At 46.2% G+C, this 21,401-nt stretch overlaps 1 protein-coding gene across 4 annotated transcripts in view; it reads right to left on the bottom strand.

The window, feature by feature from the left end:
* The window catches only part of KSR2 (kinase suppressor of ras 2), a gene marked incomplete at its 3' end in the record, with an annotated part of 402,908 nt that overhangs the window by 307,921 nt on the left and 73,586 nt on the right, over positions 1-21,401 (bottom strand). For all 4 annotated transcript variants that reach the window (XM_082699771.1, XM_082699770.1, XM_082699772.1 and 1 more), the window contains exons 2-3: positions 9,020-9,160; positions 4,774-4,924 (exon numbers count right to left, since the gene is read on the bottom strand). In XM_082699771.1, the coding sequence (XP_082555897.1) occupies positions 4,774-4,924; positions 9,020-9,160 (292 nt within the window). The remainder of the gene's footprint in view (positions 1-4,773; positions 4,925-9,019; positions 9,161-21,401) is intronic.

Genomic DNA, 21,401 nt, shown 5'->3' with positions numbered 1-21,401 from the left:
GAATTCCAGACCATGGTGCCCAGAGCAAGACGTGAAATGCATGCCTGATCCAGAAAATTCTATGTAACTAACAGACTTAGTCAACAGTTAAGGCTTGAAGGGGAAGTGGGAACGGTTGGGGCTCCAAACGGAAGCCAAATCCTGAGCTTTCTCTGCAACCCATGAGAAGGACCCCGTACTTTAAGCCCCTGGTGATTTGCACAGGCTACATGTGGGAAAAGGTGCATTAATTCAGAAATATTGGGGCACCTGGGTGGCTCAATCAGTGAAGCATCTGCTTTCAGCTCGGGTCATGAACCCAGGGTCCTGGGATCCAGCCCCGCACTGGGCTCCCTGCTTGAGGAGAGTCTGCTTCTCCCTCTCCTTCTGCTGATTCGCCTGCTTGTGTGCTCTCTCTCTCTCTCAAATTAAGTCTTTTTTTAAAAATTCTTTTAATCCAGGGGCACCTGGGTGGCTCAGTGGGTTAAGCCCCTGTCTTAGCTCAGGTCATGGTCCCAGGGTCCTGGGATCGAGCCCCGCATCAGGCTGTCTACTCAGTGGGGAGCCTGCTTCCCCCTCTCTCTCTGCCTGCCTCTCTGCCTACTTGTGATCTCCGTCTATCAAATAAATAAATAAAATCTTTTAAAAAAATAAAACTTAAAAAAAATTATTTTAATTCAGAAATGTTTACTGAGTCCCTACAGTGTATCAGATATTGATATCAGGCCTGGGAATAAAACGATGACCAGAAAGAGGTCCGATCCTTTGCAGCTTATGGTCTGGTGAGGAGACAGACACCCATTGTTTAAAGAAAAAAAAAAAAATCACTCCACCCAAAAGGTTAACATTTAAATTAAAATGTGGTGAGCAAAAAAAAAAAAAAAAAAAAAAAAAAAAGTGGTGAGCAGCCCCGCCACAGACAGGAAAAGCAGAAGTAAAGTATGACTCTGGGGAAGTTTGGAGCTGAGCTGGGTGAGTAGACAAGACAGAGTTAGGTGTCCCCAGAAAAATGAAGCTGAGATGCAGCTTTCTTAACATCAGAGAAGTCATGTGAGGACCCCGGCAGGTCTGTGAGCAATGCCTGGCCGGCGCTATTCGCATAAGCACATTTTTCGCAGAACTTCCCGGGATGCATTAAAATTGCAGGAAAAAAAGGGTGGGGGGACCTGAGCAGTTAATGGTTTTCAGGGAACAAAAGAACATAAAAAAAAAAAAACACTCCCAAGCCAGGACATAGTCTGACCACAGCAGAGACCATAAATCCTCAGAAAGCTCCCAGTGCTTTTTCAGAAGTTAAGACTGACCTACTGCCCATGCTTGGGCAGTGTTTTGGTCATTTTTGCAGGATTTAAACCCCTTTCAGCGCAAAAACACGGGACTAAGTGCAGGCAGAGCACCGACGAGCCGACCCGGGGTGGTCTGTGACTTCAACCAGCTAGGAGCTGGACTCCTGTCCCCTTAGGATAGCTTCTGCCCCAATTCTAGACTGAACTGTCCTTTGCCAAGCACCTCTGTGTATACGCACGCACTGGCAGCTTAAAAGTCCCCCGATTTTGCTGTTGGGAGGGGCTGTGCTCAGCCATCCCCCTGCCTCGTTCTTTATAAACAGTCGTACAAAGTTCTTTGCTTCCAACACCTTGGGTTGTGCGACCTAATGCATGGCACTGAGTTGAGTGTTTCCCCATTCTGACCTCAGCACCAAGAGCCGTAGGATTTTGACAAACGTGCAGGACTTGGCCACCATTGTCAAAGTCCCAGTGGCCCTAAGGCTGGAAACAGAGCAGGACCTTGTAGACGGGATCTGAGCTGCCTAGGAAGGGTCGGTAGAGGCAGGAGGATGAAGGGGAGTGGAATCTGCCACCCCAGAATACATCCCTTTGGCAGAAGGGCTATTTTAGGCTGATTATTTTGAAGAAACAGCAGACAGAGGGGAAGCTCTGGTACCCGAGTAGAAGTTGTACTTTTGTAAAAGGCATTGACATTGATAAGGGAAACCTCCATGGATAAGGATGTCTCCAACTCGGTATCAGAAGGGTGACTATTAAATCTCTAGAAACTTCTACCAGTGGAGAAGGCAGAGATTTCTGTACAACCACCTTCCCCTTGTTGATTGTGCTTTTCCTGGTCACCGCCCATAAGGGCCTCCCCCCACCCCCTGAGTGTAAAACCCTCTCTTTTGACTTTAACTAGAGATGTGATTTAAGATGATGTCTTAGGGCTACTCTGAAGAGTGACTCAGTTTCCCCAAGGCTCTTCTATAATACAGGAGGTATGCATGTTAGCAAACCTCTGTTTTCTCTTGTTCATCTGGTGGTGGTCTCATCTAAGGACCCAGAAGGGTAGAGAGAGAAAAATTTTCCCCCACGAGGATCAAAGAGATCCCTGTCTTTCAAACCACGGCTCACAACCAGTGAGGTGTGACCTGAAAGTGATGGGTCATTACCAGCGTCGGGTAAATGATACGAAATGAAATAGAAAAGAATCCAGGGGCGCCTGGGTGGCTCAGTGGGTTAAGCCGCTGCCTTCGGCTCAGGTCATGATCTCAGAGTCCTGGGATCGAGTCCCGCATCGGGCTCTCTGCTCAGCAGAGAGCCTGCTTCCCTCTCTCTCTCTGCCTGCCTCTCCATCTACTTGTGATTTCTCTCTGTCAAATAAATAAATAAAATCTTAAAAAAAAAAAAAAAGAAATAGAAAAGAATCCAAAATACCACATATAGTAAGAATGAGTTTGATGCCAATTCTTTCTTTCACGAGACTCATTTCAGGTGCGTATGTGCATAGGGGTGTGTGTGTACAGAGTTGTCATGTAAATCTGATTCATTTCTGTGCATCTCGACCAAAACTGAAAACCGGCAGATTAGAGGCCCGCACAGGGTTTCATGCAGCCCAGGATGTCACCAAGGGTGAGTGCACAGCCTCGGGAAGGTGAAGAGCATTATATGGGGCGGGGGTGGAGGAGAGGCCAGACGTAGAAATCAATACAAACTTTCTGGAAAGCTACTTGGTAACGTTCACCGGACTATCTGGCGGCATTTTTGCTTGTCCTACCTGGGATTGGGAGGAGAGAGGATGGTACTGACACCAGATCACTGAGCCCAGGGATGCTGCCAACATCGTTCAATGAGACGACAGCCTCTGAGTCAGGGTCCCTTCTGAGGATGACCGTAGCTTTGGTAAGGATGTGCCAGCAAGAAGGACTACCAGAGGGCGTGCACAGGGATTTGGGCCAATGACCTGTTTCAAATATGTTCTCTCTTTCATTCCCTGCTACATCCCAGCCCTGCTGGCACACAGCAGGCAGGAAATACCTGTTGAACGTTCCATGCTGAACCCAGCAAAGGCTTCTGTGGCCAAGCAGCGGCCTCATTGCTCCAGACTGAGGTTCTACAGTGACACCTAGTGGCGGAAACCGAAACAACCAAGCCGATGGACCGGATTTAGCTCGAGTTTGCAGAGCGGATCCCTTCCAGCTACAAAGGCCCCAGAATTTGTGGGGGGATCACGAGACTAGAGAGAAGCAGGGAGACTCAAGAGGAGCTAATAGCGGCAAATGGGGATTTGAGCGATGAATGGGAAAGAGCAAAAAAAAGATGATGTGAAAAAGAAAAACAAAACAAAACAAGCCTCCGATGTCTAAGGTACACGCTGGTTCAGTCGCTTAAGCGACCAACTCTTGATTTCCGCAGAAGTCTTGATCTCAGGGGGGTGAGTTCAAGCCCCACACGGGGGCTTACTAAAACAAAACAAAACAATCTCCAAAAGGAGTTTTCACCCTCACAAGATAGCAAACCCAAACTTAAGAAGTTTTAGCCTCTCAGGAAACAACCCTCTCTTTTGTTTTGCTAATAACTCCCGTGCCTCACCCTCTGGCCTATAAAAACGACTTCTCTGCGTGCTGGAAGGGATTCCGGCAGATTCATAACTGATCTCCAACTCATTCAGCTGAATTTTTTTTTTTAACAATTTGGATCCCAAACTGATAAAACAAGTCCCAGAGGTTATTTAATTGGGGGGCGGGGGGGAGTCTCAAAATGTGCATGGATAATCGTAATCATATTGTTTAAAATCAGGACTCATATACCCATCTGTCTGGAAGACTTACACCAAAACTTTTTACCAAAATGACAACGGTAGGTTCCCTAGAAGGCAGAGCCTGGGATAGTTCTTTTCTTTTTGTTTATCTATTCTCTGCTTTGTTTTACATTGAGAGTCTATTATTTATGTAAAGAAAATAAGAAGTTAGCTGGATGTGGACCCAACATGCAAAGGCACTTAAGAATGTCTAAGGTATCGGGGGAACCTGGGTGGCTCAGTGGGTTGAAGCCTCTGCCTTCGGCTCGGGTCATGATCTCAGGGTCCTGGGATTGAGTCCCACATCGGGCTCTCTGCTCCGCCCGGAGCCTGCTTCGTCCTCTCTCTCTCTCTCTCTGCTTGCCTCTCTGTCCACTTGTGATCTCTCTCTGTCAAATAAATAAAATCTTTAAAAAAAAAAAAAAAAGAATGTCTAAGGTACCAGTACCCTGACCAGCTCTGCACTCCCGGATTTCCATATCTGGGCCATTATTATCCAGAACCAAATGCCCTACCAGCTCCGCACTCCCTTGAGCACAAGCTTCCAAGAGCTGCCTTCACCCCCTCCGGCTTCGGAATTCCCCTCTTTGAGGAATTTGGTGAATTTGGTATTTCCCAACCAAAGCTGACTGTCTCATCCTGGCCTGCAGCTCAGGTGCAGAAATCTGGAGGAACCAAGGATGACGTGTTGGGGACGAGCCTCCGTCCCCAAGGCCTGCTCACCTGACATGTGGACGTTCCGCAGGCAGGTCAGGGAGGCATTGAGACGGGCACACTCCTCTCGGTTGGCTCCGTATTTCTCCACGGTCTCACACACCTGCTCATCTGTCATCTCCAAGAGGTCCTCCAGACTCAGCTGGCCGGGGGAGATCTCCTAGAGCAGGGGAGAAAGAAGTATCTCAGGAGCCCAGAGGGGAGGAGAGCGGGCTGAGCCTCCACACTGCCGCCTAGCGGTAGCTAGGGGGACCAGGCCTGGGCTTGCCTCTCAGCTTGGCCACTCATTACCTTGGGCAAGTCACTTACCCTCTCTGGGAGCCTCACTTTATTCATCTGTACAATGGGAGTCTTAAGTGTTCATACTTTGTGAAGTAGCCCCTTTTGTTAGCACACAGCCAGTACTCTATAGATGGTGGCAGTTAATTATGTCCTCCCTGAACTCCTTATGGGCAGTCTCCAATTCCTGTGTCTTTGGATGGCCCTCTGCTCAGCTTGGCTTACCCCAAATACAGGATGATCTCAGAGCAGAGCACACTGGATAGGCCTAGTCCCTTGATGGCTGTCCTCCCCCGCCATTCCCGTCTAGACTGGGGGTTTAGGAACCCTAAGGGGTGGTAAATTGGAACCCTATGTGTAGCTCGGTGCTGGAAATGAACCTGGATTTTCTTCTGAGCCCAACGGGGCAAGGCTGTGCATTCTAAGACAAAGTGGTAAGACTGGAGTATAGCATGAGGTGGGGACCAGGACACCTCTGGAGAGGTGGACTGAGAACAGAAATGGTAGGATTGCCAGCTACAAATGTCCCTTCACCACCAGCAGCAACCACTCCCCTGCCCCCCATTTCCCAAAATGATGTGTCCCGGGATACCATGAAATTTGTCAGACTTTGATATTTATGCATCTTTATGCATTTATGCATATTATGCATCTATATTCATATATATATATATATACATAATAGAGAGACTTCATTTATAGCAGTTAATGGCATTCAATGTTTTTACACACATTATTTAAATAAGAATTTTAGACACCTAAAGATGGAGAGTCTAGTGTCCTATTGTGGGATACTGCTGCCCTCTCGTAGCCACATCTGTGTATTACAACAAAATCTAATACCTCCCCCCCCACCCCCTCACCAACCCCCAATACAGACATTTAACTGGCAGCCAGAAGGAGGAAAACTTCTTTTTTGCCTCAAAACAGATGCAGGGCAAAGGCCATGAAGCCAGATCAGTGCCTTTCCAACTCACTAGGGCAGGGAGCAGGAGAAAACAACACTTGAGTCATTTAGGGTTTTTCTCAAATAGGGACACATGGCTCAATAAAGTCCACTTTAAGAAAAGTGATGGTCCAGGAGCTGAAGGTACAAAACAAATCACATTTAGAGGGACTCATTCACAACCTGACAGATTTCTCCTCTTTGCTGCAGAATTCACTTGTGCATTTCAATTCTATCATTTACTCTCCAAATACTCAAATTTCCCTAAAATTTGGGATCACAGAAAAAAAAATCACAGAAGTAATAACGACATAAAAAATGGACAAAGCCTAAAGAAACCCGGACTAACAGAGCAGATTCACTTCCGTTCAATAAAGTGATAATAAACGAAAATGAAATGAATGGTGCACTGTTTTAAGTGTTTTTTGGGCTTTCTTTTAATGCCACAAAGACCCAGTAAAGTAGTACTTTCATCATCACCATTGGTCTGTAATTAGGACACTAAAATTCAGAGAGGTTAGACCACTTGCCCAGGGACGCACGCAAGTAAGTCTGAACCCAAGCTGTTAACTTGGGAGCCTTGGCCATACTGCTGCTGGTTCCTTCTCGGAAAGGGGCCTCTGGTGGACGCAGGCGGGAGCTGCAGGCAGAGAGCTGGAACCTCAGCGTTCCCTAGTTGGTGGACTCAGGATTCTAACAGACTAAGAGCCAGAGCTGGGGCACTTGCAGGCCAGGTAAATGAGCAAAACTCCCCAAAAGCCAGAGCCTGCAGGATCCGAAGGGGCAGCAGAAATCAGGTGACTGCCACTGGACAGGAATTCAGCTCAGTGTGCTCAAAAATTTGGCTTTTTCGAGAAGGCAGAGATCTGGGTTTTTTTTTTTTTTTTAATGCAAACTCTTTAAGCTTTTAAATATTGGCTCAAAATTTTTTTTGCAAACACCGTATCAGACAAAAAAAAATGTCTGTGCATCAGATTCAAGGGATAGCTTGGGGGCCGCCAGGTTTCAACCCCTAGCTGAGAAGATTTTGTCTCTGTATTCACCACACTTGATAAATAAACAGTCCCCAAAGCCTCCAAAAAGGGGACTGGCCCGTGCAAATAAAATGAACTGTCCCTAGTTATACGTGACCTTTCATTTTTAGGCTATTCACATTGAAACTCCATCCTGGGGGGCACCTGGGTGGCTCAGTGGGTTAAAGCCTCTGCCTTCAGCTCAGGTCATGGTCCCAGGGTCTTGGGATGGAGCCCCGCAGAGGGCTCTCTGCTCAGCAGGGAGCCTGCTTCACTTCCTCTCTCTGCCTGCCTCTCTGCCTACTTGTGATCTGTCAAATAAATAAATAAAATTAAAAAAAAAAAAAAAGAAACTCCATCCTGGGAATGAGATAAAGGAACATAGAGTCATACAGCATCCAGTGCACATGCATGCAGTGCAGGGGCAGGGACAGAGGAACCTGTGGGTCCTCCGTCTAGCTCAGCATCTGGTGGGTTCTAGGAGAGCTCACATTAGAGGTCAAGGTCTGAAAAAGACAAAAGGTGGAAGACAATCTTCCAGGCCTCTTCAAGCGAGAAGGGTGCGCCGTGAGAAATGGTACTTGGTCCCGCAGGCAAGGGGAGCACCCCCTTGTCTACCCAGCTCAGCGAGTCCCCAGCAACAGAAAAAGGAGGAGAAAGCGCAGAGCTTCCCACCTGCCCCAGAGTCCTTCTGAGCTGCTTTCTCCTGTCAGCCCCATCCACACCCTAGCAGGAGTAGTCGCTTCATCTTGGAGCGTCAGATTCTTGCTCTGCACAAGGGGGATCATTGTTCCCACCTCCAAAGATCATTGTGAGGGTCTGAACAGTCTCAATCGTTGAGATCCTGGCTATAAAGCCCTTAGGACAGCTCCTGGACCCAAATATTCAGTGACCGGTTTTTATGAGGGCTGGACTGGTCCCTGGAAACAATGAGGCCTTGGGGTCCAAGAAGGTAGGAAAATCTCTTTGTCCTTGGGATTTTAAGGATGTGGTCCACTCCGGTTACTTCCAGAGCTTTCAACAGTAAGAACAAGCTGACATTTACCGAATGCTATCAGGTGCCAGACTGCGTGGAACATGTTGGATGGATCATGGCATTTTATCATTCTAGTCACTTCAGAAGAGGAGGCAATCATTACCCCCATTAACAGATGAGAATACTATACAATGGAGTATTATGGCTCCATCAGAAAGGATGAATTCCCAGCTTTTGTATCAGTATGGACGGGACTGGAGGAGATTATGCTGAGGGAAATCAGTCAAGCAAAGAGTCAATTATCATATGGTTTCACTTACTTGTGGAGCATAAACAGTAACACAGAGGACAAGCGGAAATGGAGCGGAGAAGTGAGTTGGGGGAAATTGGAGGGGGAGACGAACTATGAGAGACTGCGGACTCTGAGAAACAAACTGAGGGTTTTGGAGGGGAGGGGAGTGGGGGATGGGTGAGCCTGGTGGTGGGTATTAAGGAGGGCTCGTATTGCCTAGAGCACTGGGTGTGGTGCATAAACAAGGAATCTTGGAACCCTGAAAAAATAAAATAGAATAAAATAAAATAATAAAATTAAATTAAATTAAAACAGATGAGAAACCTAATACCCTCAGTCTGTAGTGTTCACTATGGTGGCCACCAGCCACATTCATTAACATTAAATATAAGTAAAAATTCCATCCATCAGCTCCAGGCACTAATCACACTCCGAGCACTCAAGGGCTCCCTTGGCGGTCACTGCATCAGAGAGCATAGATACAAAATATTTGCATCACTGCAGAAGTTCTGCTGGACAGACCCATTCTAAAAGGTAATGTGACTCGGCCGAGGTGACTGAGCTCATGAGTAGCGGAGCTGGAGGAAGCCGGGGCTGAGCTCTTAACAACCCACTTGGACAGCATCAAAGATCCTCTATACCTTCGTCCAACACATTTTTTTTTAGGGCCTACTATGTGCCAGGCACAGGCAAAAACACACTGTTTCTGTCCGATCGGGGGCAGGGGGCAGGGGGCCGTCTCTGGTCACCTCCAAGACTTCCTTGCGCACGTCGACGATCCGGAACCAGTGCCGGAGCTGGGGGAAGCCGTCCAGCTCAGCGTTGCGTTCCTGAAGGGCCACCTTCTTTTTGCAGGACAGCTGACGGCTGAAATACTTCACCAGCTTGCTCTGTGGAGACACAGATAAGGACAGAGAGCGGGTCTCAGAGGCACAGCCACGGGAGGAGAAGCAGGAACCTCCCTACGGCCCCCTCTCTGCCCAAACCCCATCCAAAGCCTGTTCTAAAGATGGATTTAACTGCAGGGAGGAGAGGCAAGCAAAAGGTACCACTTCTTCAGGGGGGACTTTTGGCTGCTGTCTGTACATTTCCACTGCACAGATTCTTGGACCAAAGGACTCCGCTTCTAGGAACTCACCTACAGACGCCACACTGGGCCTGATGACTGTAAAAGAATATTTCTTCCAGTTCTCCTGGCAATGGCAAAAGACTGAAAACACCTCGAGAGTCCATCAGCAGGAGACTGATCTATCCAGGGAATTTTACACAAGGGAGCACTAGGCATCTATAACAAAATAAGGAAGCGCGCTATGTACTAGTACAGAACCACGTCCAAGATACATTGTTACACAGAAATACTCTCCAGGCATGCGGGAGATGTCAATGTCTACTTTTATGTATCTTTGTAAATGCAGCCACTCTCTGGGATTTCTAATAATCTAGGAAAGGGAAGAGGGACGTGGGGAAGAGGTGTGGAAGAAACATTTTTTGTTTCTTACTTTTTTAAATTTGTACTTGAAGTAGCGTGAACACACTATATTATATTAGCATCAAGCGTACAACCTGGAAATTCAACGATTATATACTCGATGCAGGGCTCACTACCAGCAGCAGAGACGCATAATGACATTTGTCACCACATCAAGTTATTACAAAGGTATTGACTCTATTCCCAAGGCTGTAGTTTTCAGGGTGTAAGAGGTACAAGCTTCCGGTTGTAAAAGAAATAAGTCACGGAGATGAAAAGTACAGCAGAGAAACATTTCACGGAAATCCTTTTTGTACTTCGTGAATCTGAACTCCCATGCAAATATTCACAAATCCACAAATACTTTTAGAATGAGATGGATATGAACTCATGCTATGGAGAGATGCCATGACACGAGAAAGGAAAACTAGTTCTGTAAAAACTAACAACATCTGGCACACATCTGTCACTTCCAATGTATTTCTAAGGACAGTGTTGCTGTAGGGCTTTATCCTAAAGAGATAATTAAGAATATTCACAAAGCTTTGCTCTAAATGGAAAATAGCCACAAAAAAGTGGAGAACCACCCAAACCTTCCACAATAGGGGGTGATGTAAGTACATTACAAATATATCTATATGATGGCATATCATTAAAAATAATGTATCAATAAGTATAATATAATGTACAAATAATGCATTAAAAATTTATAAAACTATACATGTACAGATGCACAGAAAAAGCCTTGGGAGGGTATATAACAAAATATGAGCAGTAGCTATTTCTGAGAGTGAGATTATAGGTGATGAAGATAACTCACATTAATAATTATTATAGTTAAGATTATTAATAAATATTAAGATTATTGATAGAGATTTTTTTCTATTTGCTTCTCTACAACAAAATTAGAAAATACAAGATATATATATCATCTGCTTATTAATGGGAAAATATTCAGATGGGCTTGGCAAAATTTCTTTAACACTGATGCTATCCAGTGTCAGCAAGAATGAGAGAAACCATTGAGAATTGAGAATGCCACTGGCGGGCAATCCAATTTTTGTCTCAACATTTTAATATTCTCACTTTTAGGAAACCACCCTAAAAAAGACTTATTTGTGTGTGTACATAGGATAAAATGGCTCATTACCGCAGCACAATAATTTTAAAAACTTGAAAAGGTAGACTGATACATATTGAGTTGGGAAAATCTCCAAGATTTTCCTCTTCCGTGAAAAAGCAATTTGCAAAGACAGAATATAATGTGATTACATTTGTATTTTTAAAACTCTGTGTGTGTTGGGGCGCCTGGCTGCCTCAGTCGGTGGGGCACATGTCTCTTGATCTCGGGGTTGTGGGTTTGAGCCCCATGTTGGATGTAGAGATGACTTAAAAATAAATTCTGGGAGCACCTGAGTGGCTCACTGGATTAAGCCTCTGCCTTCCACTCGGGTCATGATCCCAGGGTCCTAGGATCAAGCACCGCATCGGGCTCTCTGCTCAGCGGGGAGCCTGCTTCCTCCTCTCTCTCTGTCTGCCTCTCTACTTACATGTTATCTCTGTCTGTCAAATAAATAAATAAAATTTAATAAATAAATAAATAAATTCTGGAAAACAAGGTTTAAAAAGGCACGTTAACCGAGGAGTGCCTAGGGACGCAGTCGGTTAAGTATCTGACTCTTGGCTTCAGCTCAGGTCGTGATCTCCGGGTGGTGAGATCGAAGCCACGTGGGGTTCTGCGCTCAGCATGGAACCAGCTTGAGATCTTCTCTCTCGCTCTCATTCTGCCCTCCCCACCCCGGCTCTCTCTCAAATAAATAAATAAAATATTTTAAAAAATAAAAAGGTACATTAACCCAAAAATTAAGTATGAATGAATTCCAGCCCATCCAGAGGACAGAATCCTGTATAAACTTTCATGTGGTGCATAAAACAATGAATTTTGGAACACTGAAAAAAAATTTTAATTTAATTTAATTAAAAAAAATAAAGTACATTATGAATTTAAAAGCAAAAAAAAGGTAGATTTTGCTATGAAACCTGTCTCCAGCAGTTACCACTCTCTCTATCAATTCTAGTAAGTTTGAGGACAGAAAAGACCTCAGAATTCTAACTTCCTTCACCGTGCAGAAAAGAAACTCTGGCAATTAACAGCCAAATGAATCTCTCAGACCCTGAGATGGTGCCATTTCTTACTCGCAGTAAACGTGCCGGCAGACTTGCTTCCTTTGCGCTGATTTAAGTTCGGGCTTATTAGTAAATGCGGAACTAGAAGAGCACACCGTGAGATGTGTAAGCCTGATGATTCACAGACCTGTATTCCGGGGGCAAATGATACATTGTATGTTAATAAAAATAATAATAAAAAATAGAAGAGCAAAGTATGGAACCAGAAAAAGAGAACTCTACTATATAAAGTCTTTAATTTTTTTTTTCCCACTTGGCGTCAGGAAGGGGCTGGAATATTGGGCACCAGAATCAGGCTAACCTGGGCTCCTCAGCCTCACTGGGCTCCAATTCCCACTATGAATGACCTCAAGCAAGTTTCAAAACTGCTCTACACCTCGGTTTTGTCACCTGGAAACCAGAGGTTTAAGTGTCCCTACTGCACGGGACTGTGGGGAGAGTTTAAAGGAATTATTCATGCAAAGCTGTGCTGAATGTCACAGCAACAAGGAGGCTGACTTTGTGCTCCACAAACTCACAAGCATCTGCCACAGTTTCCTTGGAGGGGTCCTGCCCCAAACTTACCAACTCTCAGTACCAGCAAAAGTCTTAGCTAATAAATTAAAGTTAATCTGTGTCAAAATATATATTCCTTAACAAATGTATCCTTTCTCCAACGTTTAAAATGTACAGTTATACTGCAAAGAAATACTTTTAAGTTGGATTAAACTAAAAACTGTCTCCCTGACTCATTATTTAAATCCTCATTCTGAAATTCATAGGATTTAAATCGAACCAACTTACAGAAATTGCTTAAAAGGAATACATGCTTATTTTATTAACAATATCTATAAATTTGGAATTTCTGCTAACTGAACTTCCTCAAGCTTTTCACCTAAATAAATCAAGTTTTTCTGTTTATTATTTTATGCCTATATAGGCCCGTGTTGAATTTCAAATATGGTAAAAGAAATAAGAATGCGGCTTTTTTTTTTTAAGATTTTATTTATTTATTTGACAGACAGAGATCACAAGTAGGCAGAGAGGCAGGCAGAGAGAGAGAGGAGGAAGCAGGCTCCCCGCTGAGCAAAGAGCCCGATGTGGGCCTAATCCCAGGACCCTGGGATCATGACCCGAGCCGAAGGCAGAGGCTTTAACCCACTGAGCCACCCAGGCGCCCCAAGAATGTGGTTTCTTGACATAATAATAAAAAAAAAAAAAACAACAATGTGGTTTCTTAAAGGAAGGAAGGAAGAAAGAAAGCAGTGTCAGAGAGCCAGTGACATCCTATCTCTCAAACCTTTTTTTTTTTTTTTTAGTTTTTATTTATTTAAGTATGCTCTACACCCAGTGTGGGGCTCGAACTCACAACCCCGAGATCAAGAGTCACACGCTCCACTGACTGAGCCAACTAAGTGCCCAGTCTCTCCCACTTTTGATTAAGCTTTCATTATCACAGAAGACTGCAAAACCAGACTGAGGCTGGATGGGGCCAAGGAGCCATGCCACGACCCCGCTCAAACACACTCTTGAAGGGCAGATCTCCCAAGTATGGGTCACAACGATCACTGCAGATATGGCACTGAGTGACAATGGGTTATATCAAGGAGACAGTTTCTGTCCAGTGATGCTGTCTTTAACATCTAGCATGTGCTGATCTCTCTCTATAACAGAGAGCAGGACACAGACTCATAGCCTTGGACAGGTAACAATAGCGAGCGTGATGCAATGACCCTGGGTTTTTCTGGTTTGTCTGTTGTTGTTTTTTAAAGGTTTTATTTATTATTTGTCAGAAAGAGGGTGAGCACAAGCAGGGGGGAGGGGCAGGCAGAGGGAGAAGCAGGCTCCCTGCTGAGCAAGGAGCTCAATGCAGGACCCCATCCCAGGACCCCGGAGATCATGACCTGAGCAGAAGGCAGACCCTTAACCGACTGAGCCACCCAGGTGTCTTGTGATACTACTGTTTTTATTGTGTTAAATTTTCTCGATTGCCTTCCATTCATGGCAAGTGATACTAGTTTTCCATTACAATAGTTGCATAAGGTTTGTATTTTTTTTTAAAGATTTTATTTATTTATTTAACAGATAAATCACAAGTAGGCAGAGAAGCAGGCAGAGAGAGGAAGGGAAGCAGGCTCCCCGCTGAGCAGAGAGCCCGATGCGGGGCTCCATCCCAGGACCTTGGGATCATGACCTGAGCGGAAGGCAGAGGCTTTAACCCACTGAGCCACCCAGGCGCCCCACATAAGTGTTTTGAATGTGTGTTTTATTTAAATACATGTGTGTTTTGAAGAATTGAGTCAGTTTCAAGAACATACACAGACATGGCAAAAAGCGCGGTCATGGTGTCAAACTTATGAGCTGGGGAAATGCTGTTCTATAGGCTATCATTCAGACTCAGACATTATTCAGGGCTCAACTGTAGTCCATTTCTTCTCCCTTGCCTCTTTCTTTTCCGTGTGATGCCCTGAACACATCACCTCAAATGTGCCCCTTCTATGATTTTGTCCAGGTTCCCCCATCTAAAAGTGCTTTCCATACCCACATGTGGTTGGTTGTAAAGATGCCCTGATTCCTCTACACCTCCTGCCCCCATACCCTTTGCAATGTGCCTTTAGATTTCACTCACAAGGGGCACCTGGTTGGCTCACTGAGTTAAGCCTCTGCCTTCAGCTCAGGTCATGATCTCAGGGTCCTGGGATCAAACCCCGCATTGGGCTCTCTGCTTGGTGGGAGCCTGCTTCCCCCTCTCTCTCTGCCTGCTTCTCTGCCCACTTGTGATCTCTGCCTGTCAAACAAATAAAATCTTCAAAAAAAAAAGAGAGAATTCACTCACAAACAAGGCGGAGTCGATGCCCACAATCCTCCAACCGGAAGGTTCTTGCCTCAGCCAATAGAAAAAGGCTTTGCATGGCTCTACTTGCTGCCTTGGATCAGCCATGTCCATGAGAATGTGTCCGTGCCAGTCAGTTAATCCGCTGAAGGAGGACCATGGAGAGCAAAGCTAGGTCTTCCCCGACATCCCAGACAGAGCCAGCCTTCTCATGTCAGACAACAGCCTACTGCTACCTGGTTATTGGCCGTGAGTGAGCCCAGCCAAGATGAGAAGAGCCGGGGAATCGGCGACCGATCCCAGATGCATGGTCAACCAACGGTCACGTCGTCTGCAACTAAGGTTTTTTTTTTGTTTTAAGATTTATTTATTTATTTGACAGAGAGAGAGATTACAAGTAGGCAGAGAGGCAGGCAGAGAGAGAGAGGAGGAAGCAGGTTCCCTGCTGAGCAGAGAGCCCAAGGCGGGACTCGATCCCAGGACCCTGAGATCATGACCTGAGCCGAAGACAGCGGCTTAACCCACTGAGCCACCCAGGCGCCCTGCAACTAAGGTTTTATGGTTGGTCATTATGCAGCATTACTGGGACCCACGGCTGACCTACACACCATCCCATCAACTCCGAGAAATCTGACTTTTTCTCCAAAGTTCATCTCAAACGTCACCTTCTCTAGCAAGTCTTTATCAAACCTCCCCTGGCATTGCATTTTTTACTTAACTCCGTTATAACATTTACCACGGTTTTTTTTCTTGCAGTATAATGGGCTAATAATGAAGACACTGGATATTTTAAAGGGTTGAGGAGCCCTTTCCAGACTTGGAAGCACCAACAAAATAAGAACAATAATAGAAATAAAGGTACCATTATTGAACACTTCATGTCGATACAGCCACAAACCCCCAGGGGCTAGACGCTGTTACGATGGACATTTCACGAATGGAGAAATTAGGCACAGAGAAGTTAAGCCTTTTGTTCACATTCTCACAGCTAGTTAATTAGAGAGCTAAGATGCAAACCCAACCTGATTCCAAGGCCACAATATTGCAGAAAGGATAGATTTAATTTAATGTTAATTAGTTAACAAGCACCTGTGTATCTTTTCCTTGTGGAAAAAGCTAGACCATTTAGGATAAGGCCAAAGCTTCCTCTGTGATCTTCTTCTCCCTGGACATAATGGAGGTAACCACTGAGACTAGCTTGACCTTCTTCTATGCCTCTCTGCACATCCATACTTGTGTGTGCGTGGGGTGGGGGTTGTAAACTCTGCAATGTAGTTGATGTGTAGGGTTGTGGGTTTTTTTCCCACATAAATTGAATCTTACTTTTTTCACCCAGTTGCAAGCCTTGAGCATCTTTCCCTTTTAGTTCACACAGATCTAACTCATTGCTTTTAATCTTCTGCATGAGGGATTCCTTTGATTCCAGGGTCAAAAGCCAATGATGTGAGCAGTTCTGTGATGTCCGCTGGGGGCATCTATGTCGGCTATGACAGAGCATTTTTCAGGAAGAACAGCCCCGAGAGAAGCCACCATTTACTAACTGCTTGCAGTGAGCCTGACCCAGTGGGATAAGTGCTTTGAATGTGCCTGCTCCGTTTTAATCCATGCAGTGGTGCTGTGAGGGGGCATTCTGAGCCCATTCTATGAACGAGAACACTGAAGTGGCAAGAGTTTAAATCATGAACCCAGATCCACAAAACTATAGAAGTTGGGGAGTCAAGGCAGGAGCCCAAACCTCTCTCCCTTTACCAGGATGCTGCACTGAGATGCTCATGGATCCTTCCCACTGAACTGGAAATCCAAAGCCTTCATGGACGCCTCACTCATCTTGGAAAGGCTTCCAGGTATTATGGGAGAGGTGAGTTTCTAAATTCCAGTTCTGAGGCTTTGGTGATTCATGTTTGCTCCCTGAGACTCTACTGTCTCATCTGTAAAATGGGCATATACCACCTTTCCTCACAGGCCTGCTGAGACATCACAAGAGATGCTGTCTGTGCAGAAGGCAGGCTGAGCCCTCTTCCGACCCAACCACCGTGTCCTGGCTGTGGAAGGAATGCTTGAATTCTGGGAGGTGTTTTCAGCATCACCCCGAGACTGGACCTACATCTGCCCAAGACCAAGAATCAAGGGGCACCCCCACTATGATGCATTAGGAACAAGGGAGACAGAGATGGGTTCAGGAAGCAGATAGAGTAGGGAAGAGAGGCAGGGAGGGAAGCTACAGGACCAGGGCTGCCCCTCGAGGCAAAAAAGGAACAAGAGTCACTTTTCGGGACAAGAGCGCAGCTAATCCGAGCAGGGAAGAACCCAGAAACCAGCCCTGAGTGTGAAGCTGGACTAGGCAGAAGTCAAGCAATACTTCCCAAATGGGATGCATTCCTCTGGCAATCAGCCGCTTCCCCTTCCAGGTCCCCAGGGTTGGTGGCATCGGAAAATTGCAGCTGTTGGCCAACAGGGGTTCTCCCCGAGCCAAGTGCTGCAATAAACACTTCTTACGAATTGTCTTTAGTCTGCACAGGGACATGATGATGTAGGTCTAATTACTGACCCCATTTAAAGTTCAGAAAAAGGGCGTCTGGGTGGCTCAGTGGGTTAAGCCTCTGCCTTCGGCTCAGGTCATGATCCCACGGTCCTGGGATAGAGCCCTGCATCAGGCTTTCTGCTCACCAGGGAGCCTGCTTCCCCCTCTCTCTCTGCCTGCCTCTCTGCCTACTTGTGATCTCTCGTTCTCTGTCAAATAAATAAATAAAATCTTAAAGAATAAATAAAGTTCAGAAAAAGTTAAATTCCATCTCTGGGTTATCATAGGTGAGATGTATTTGCTTATTTCTGGACGTGTATATCTTATCATTTTTTTCTTAAGCTTGAATTGCTTATAGGATAACTAGTTACAAACCTCATGAAAATCAGACACTTACCAACAATAAAAACATGTGGGACCATGGCCAATGTCAGCCACTTCATTAAATATGTTCTAGAGTTTTACTGCAGTTCATTTTTAATCCATGCAACAATGCTAGCTGGGAATGGTTCGATTAGACACCACATATGTGAAGACTACAGGAAATCGTGTATTTAAGGCACTTAAGCAATACTTGGTGTATATATATATATATATGATACATACAGTGTCAACCATTTCATTAAGTTTGTATATAAAAGTTTCTGTATAACCCTATATTATACATTTGACAATTATATATAACTAAACTGTATATAATTATATATACTATATGTTATACTTAGTATACATTTTACATAGTAAGCATATAGTATATACAGTATATATAGATATATAGATATAGATATAAGATATCAAGTATTCTGCTGAACATTTCATATGCATTATTTCATTTAACCTTTGCAACCCCGAAGATATGCCCATTTTACAGATGAGGAGACTGAGGGCCACTGAGCTTTAGCAGCTCTCCAAGGTATCAGATAATTTTACATATAAGTTTCCTCTTTCCCCCATTCCCTGACCATAAAAATCATCTGGAGGACGTGTCTGTTCAAAAATCAACCTTCCAGGCCCATCCCTTAGGAAGCCTGGTTCAGTGAATCTGGGAGGCCCCAAGAATTCATAAAAACACACGTACCCCAATGACACTGTGAGTCAGTCACCCATCTACGGTCTAAATTATGGAATGAAAGCAGTTTGTTTCTCTGACAAGCTTAAGCATCGGGATCCTTGGACAATAAAACCGGGGCAGAAACCTAGTTCTAGAGGCCAGTGTGGCACCTGGGCGAGCAGTCCCCTTCCAGAGCGGTGGGCTCCTGTGGGCAGCAAGCATTCACTGCGCAGCTCCAAGGGACAACACCCTGTCCAGGGCCCCGGGGAATTCGAAGAGCTGTCTGCCCCCAGCCAGGCCTGCAGGGGCTCCCAGTGGGGCAGAGACTGCTGTGCCAACACGAATCAAGAGGCCGGATGAGAGGAGTCAGAACGGAAGGGCGGCCAGGCTTCAGCACCGGCCCCAAGGATGCAAAACCAAGAGAACGGTCTCGTGGACAGCAACTCGCCATGACCACAGGATGGTAATGATGGGAGTTCTATGTTTATTCTAGGAGAAGCAAGGCCCGCCCTTCATTCTTTTACTCTGTGTACACACGTGCGCGTCCCAAGTGCGTGTATGTGTGTGTTTGGGGGTTCAAGAGCGAGGGATATGAAATCAGTTACACGTCCTAGGGCAGGGCTCTTCAGCTCTGCTAGTGTGGCCTGAAGACTCGTGCTCTGAAGGCTGTGAAGGCTGGGCTCCTCCAGATGAGTGCCGAAACCAAGAGCATTTAGTTACCTGGAGAGCTGTTTGAGTGCTTTTCTGTCCGCTGAAGCTAGTACCTTCAAAGTGAGGCTTGTATTTTGTTTGGATATTTCGGTCTCCTTCATTTTCTGCTACATCGTTTTATCCTATCTTACAAAAGCATTGGCTACAAAGTACCAGGAAAACAAAAAAGCTGTTTCTTCACCCCAGAGGGCAGGATAGGCACTGACCTCCACACTCAGACAATTTCAGCGAGGAACCTGAATCCCCCTACATCACTAAATAACCTTCCAAGGATTCTGCCTTTAAGAGCACCACAGCAATGCTGAAGTCGGTGTTAGCTTGTTATGGGCATGCTACAGATGGGAAACCAAAGTTCAGGGCCATTGGAATCCTGCCCGAGCTCACAGGACTAAAGCAACACCAGGTCAGTATTTAAACTCAGGGTCCGATTACCAAGTCATGTGCCCTCTTAGCAATAGCTCTCTGCAGAAGCAGAGGGCCCAAACAGCCTAGAGGTCAAGGTTGAGAAGCACGACTGGAAATGTGTCTTTGTATGTCCTCACCCTGCCAGGTGTCCTAATTGATTTTTAGGTCACCCTCAATTCAAGTCCATGCAGAACCGAACCGCAAAATGTCCAAAGGGTCCACCTTCAAGGGAAGAAACACAGGGTTCCTGGAAATAGCACAGCCATGCTGAGCCCGCCACCTGCCCTCGCCTTGCCCTGCCTGGGTGCAAAATAAGGACTCTGGGCCCCTGGGGTGGGAAGGATCCCAGAAGTCTTCAGAGAGAGGACAGAGGGATGTAGTTCTCCAACTCTACACCAGGGGGCAGCCTGGCACCTTCCACCGCAGATGGAAAAATTTCTCAGACCCTCCTGGATGCGAGCACCCTCAGTGTCTTATTACCGTACTCCGTATTAGCATGATGGTAAATTTAGCAGCATAAACAACAACAACAAAAAAATGTTTAAAGTCAAGACATGTGACTGAGCTATAAATAATCATGTCTGAAATCTCTAATGTGAAATGGGGAACTTTTCACTTAGACTCTAAAGCAAGATAAACCCGGGGACCCGTGGGCAAGCCCCTGGGGTTGGGTTCGCTTAGCCCCAAGCCATCACTGTTTACGTGCTACTTTGTTTTGTTTAATTTGTTTTAAGTACTCTCTACACCCACTATGGGCTGGAACTCAGGACCCCAAGATCAAGAGTCACATACTCTTTGGACTGAACCGGCCAAGTGTCCCTTAGGTGCTATTTAAAAATAAAGAAAGAAAGAAAGAATGAGAGAAAAGGAAGGAAGGAAGGAAGGTAGGAAGGAAGAAAAGAAAGGCTAAGGCAGAGAAGATCTGTGTGATCTTTCACAAATCATCTCTCCTGTAAACCACATGGCCATTGTCTAGGGGAGCACCTCGGCTCCCACCCATTTTACACATAAGGAAACTGAGGCTCCGAAATGCAGCATAACTGGCCTTAAAATCCCACAGATGAAGAGGCAGACTCCACAGCACCCTGTCCCCCCTCAGGGCTGCCTGTCAGCAAACAGCCCACTATCGCTGCCTTCTGGCAGACAGGCACCGGCTCGGCTCGCAGCAGAGAGCTGAAGCCGCGAACCCACAGCGTCCCCGCCTCTGTGCTCTTCTCGCTGCCCAGAGCGCTCTCCTCCAGCTGCAGGCACAAATGGCACTTTCCTACCCTTCGGGTGCCACCCCTTCCCAACCGCCACCACCCCCCCCCACCCCGTGTCACCATCACACCACCCTGCTTTCTTCCTCTGTAGCACTTATCCTTAGCCCACAAATGATCCTGTTGATTGGTTTCCATGGTTACGCCCCCCATCAGCACCATCACACACACACACACACACACACACACACACACACACCCATCAGAATGCCAGCTCCAAAGAGCACCACAGGCTTGGCCTCAAGCGTGCAGAGCTGTGTCTGGCACACAGTCAGTCCCCGGGACATTTTTCTGGGTGATTCAACGGGGTTTGGTGGGGGTTGGGGGGGCCAGGCCTCTCCCAGGAAGTCCCAACCCCTTTTCCAGAGGGTGCTGCTTGTTCAGAACCCCCCCCCCCCCACCAACCCGGCTCTGCGGCCAAGGTTCTGCGTTCCCTGGGCTGCTGCGGGGCCCAGCCAGACGCCCGACGCCTTCCCGCGGTTGCCAGGACGACCATTGTCATAACATCCCTGGCGCTGGGCTCCCGGGGCCAGCTGACAGGGGAGAGAATGATTTGACTCGCTAACGTCTCAAGTAACTGGCCGATTTGCATCCACAGGCAAATTCGTCGCTGAGGGCTGGAGGCCTGGGATAGGGCACCCTTCCTTCTCTTCCTACCCCAGATCCCTTAGGGCGGCAGCATCCCTCGGTCCAAAGCAGACAGGACCCACTACCAGT

Source organism: Mustela nivalis (genome assembly GCF_964662115.1).
Source record: "Mustela nivalis genome assembly, chromosome: 14".
NCBI lineage: Eukaryota > Metazoa > Chordata > Mammalia > Carnivora > Mustelidae > Mustela > Mustela nivalis.
This window is presented reverse-complemented; position numbering and strand designations above follow the sequence as displayed.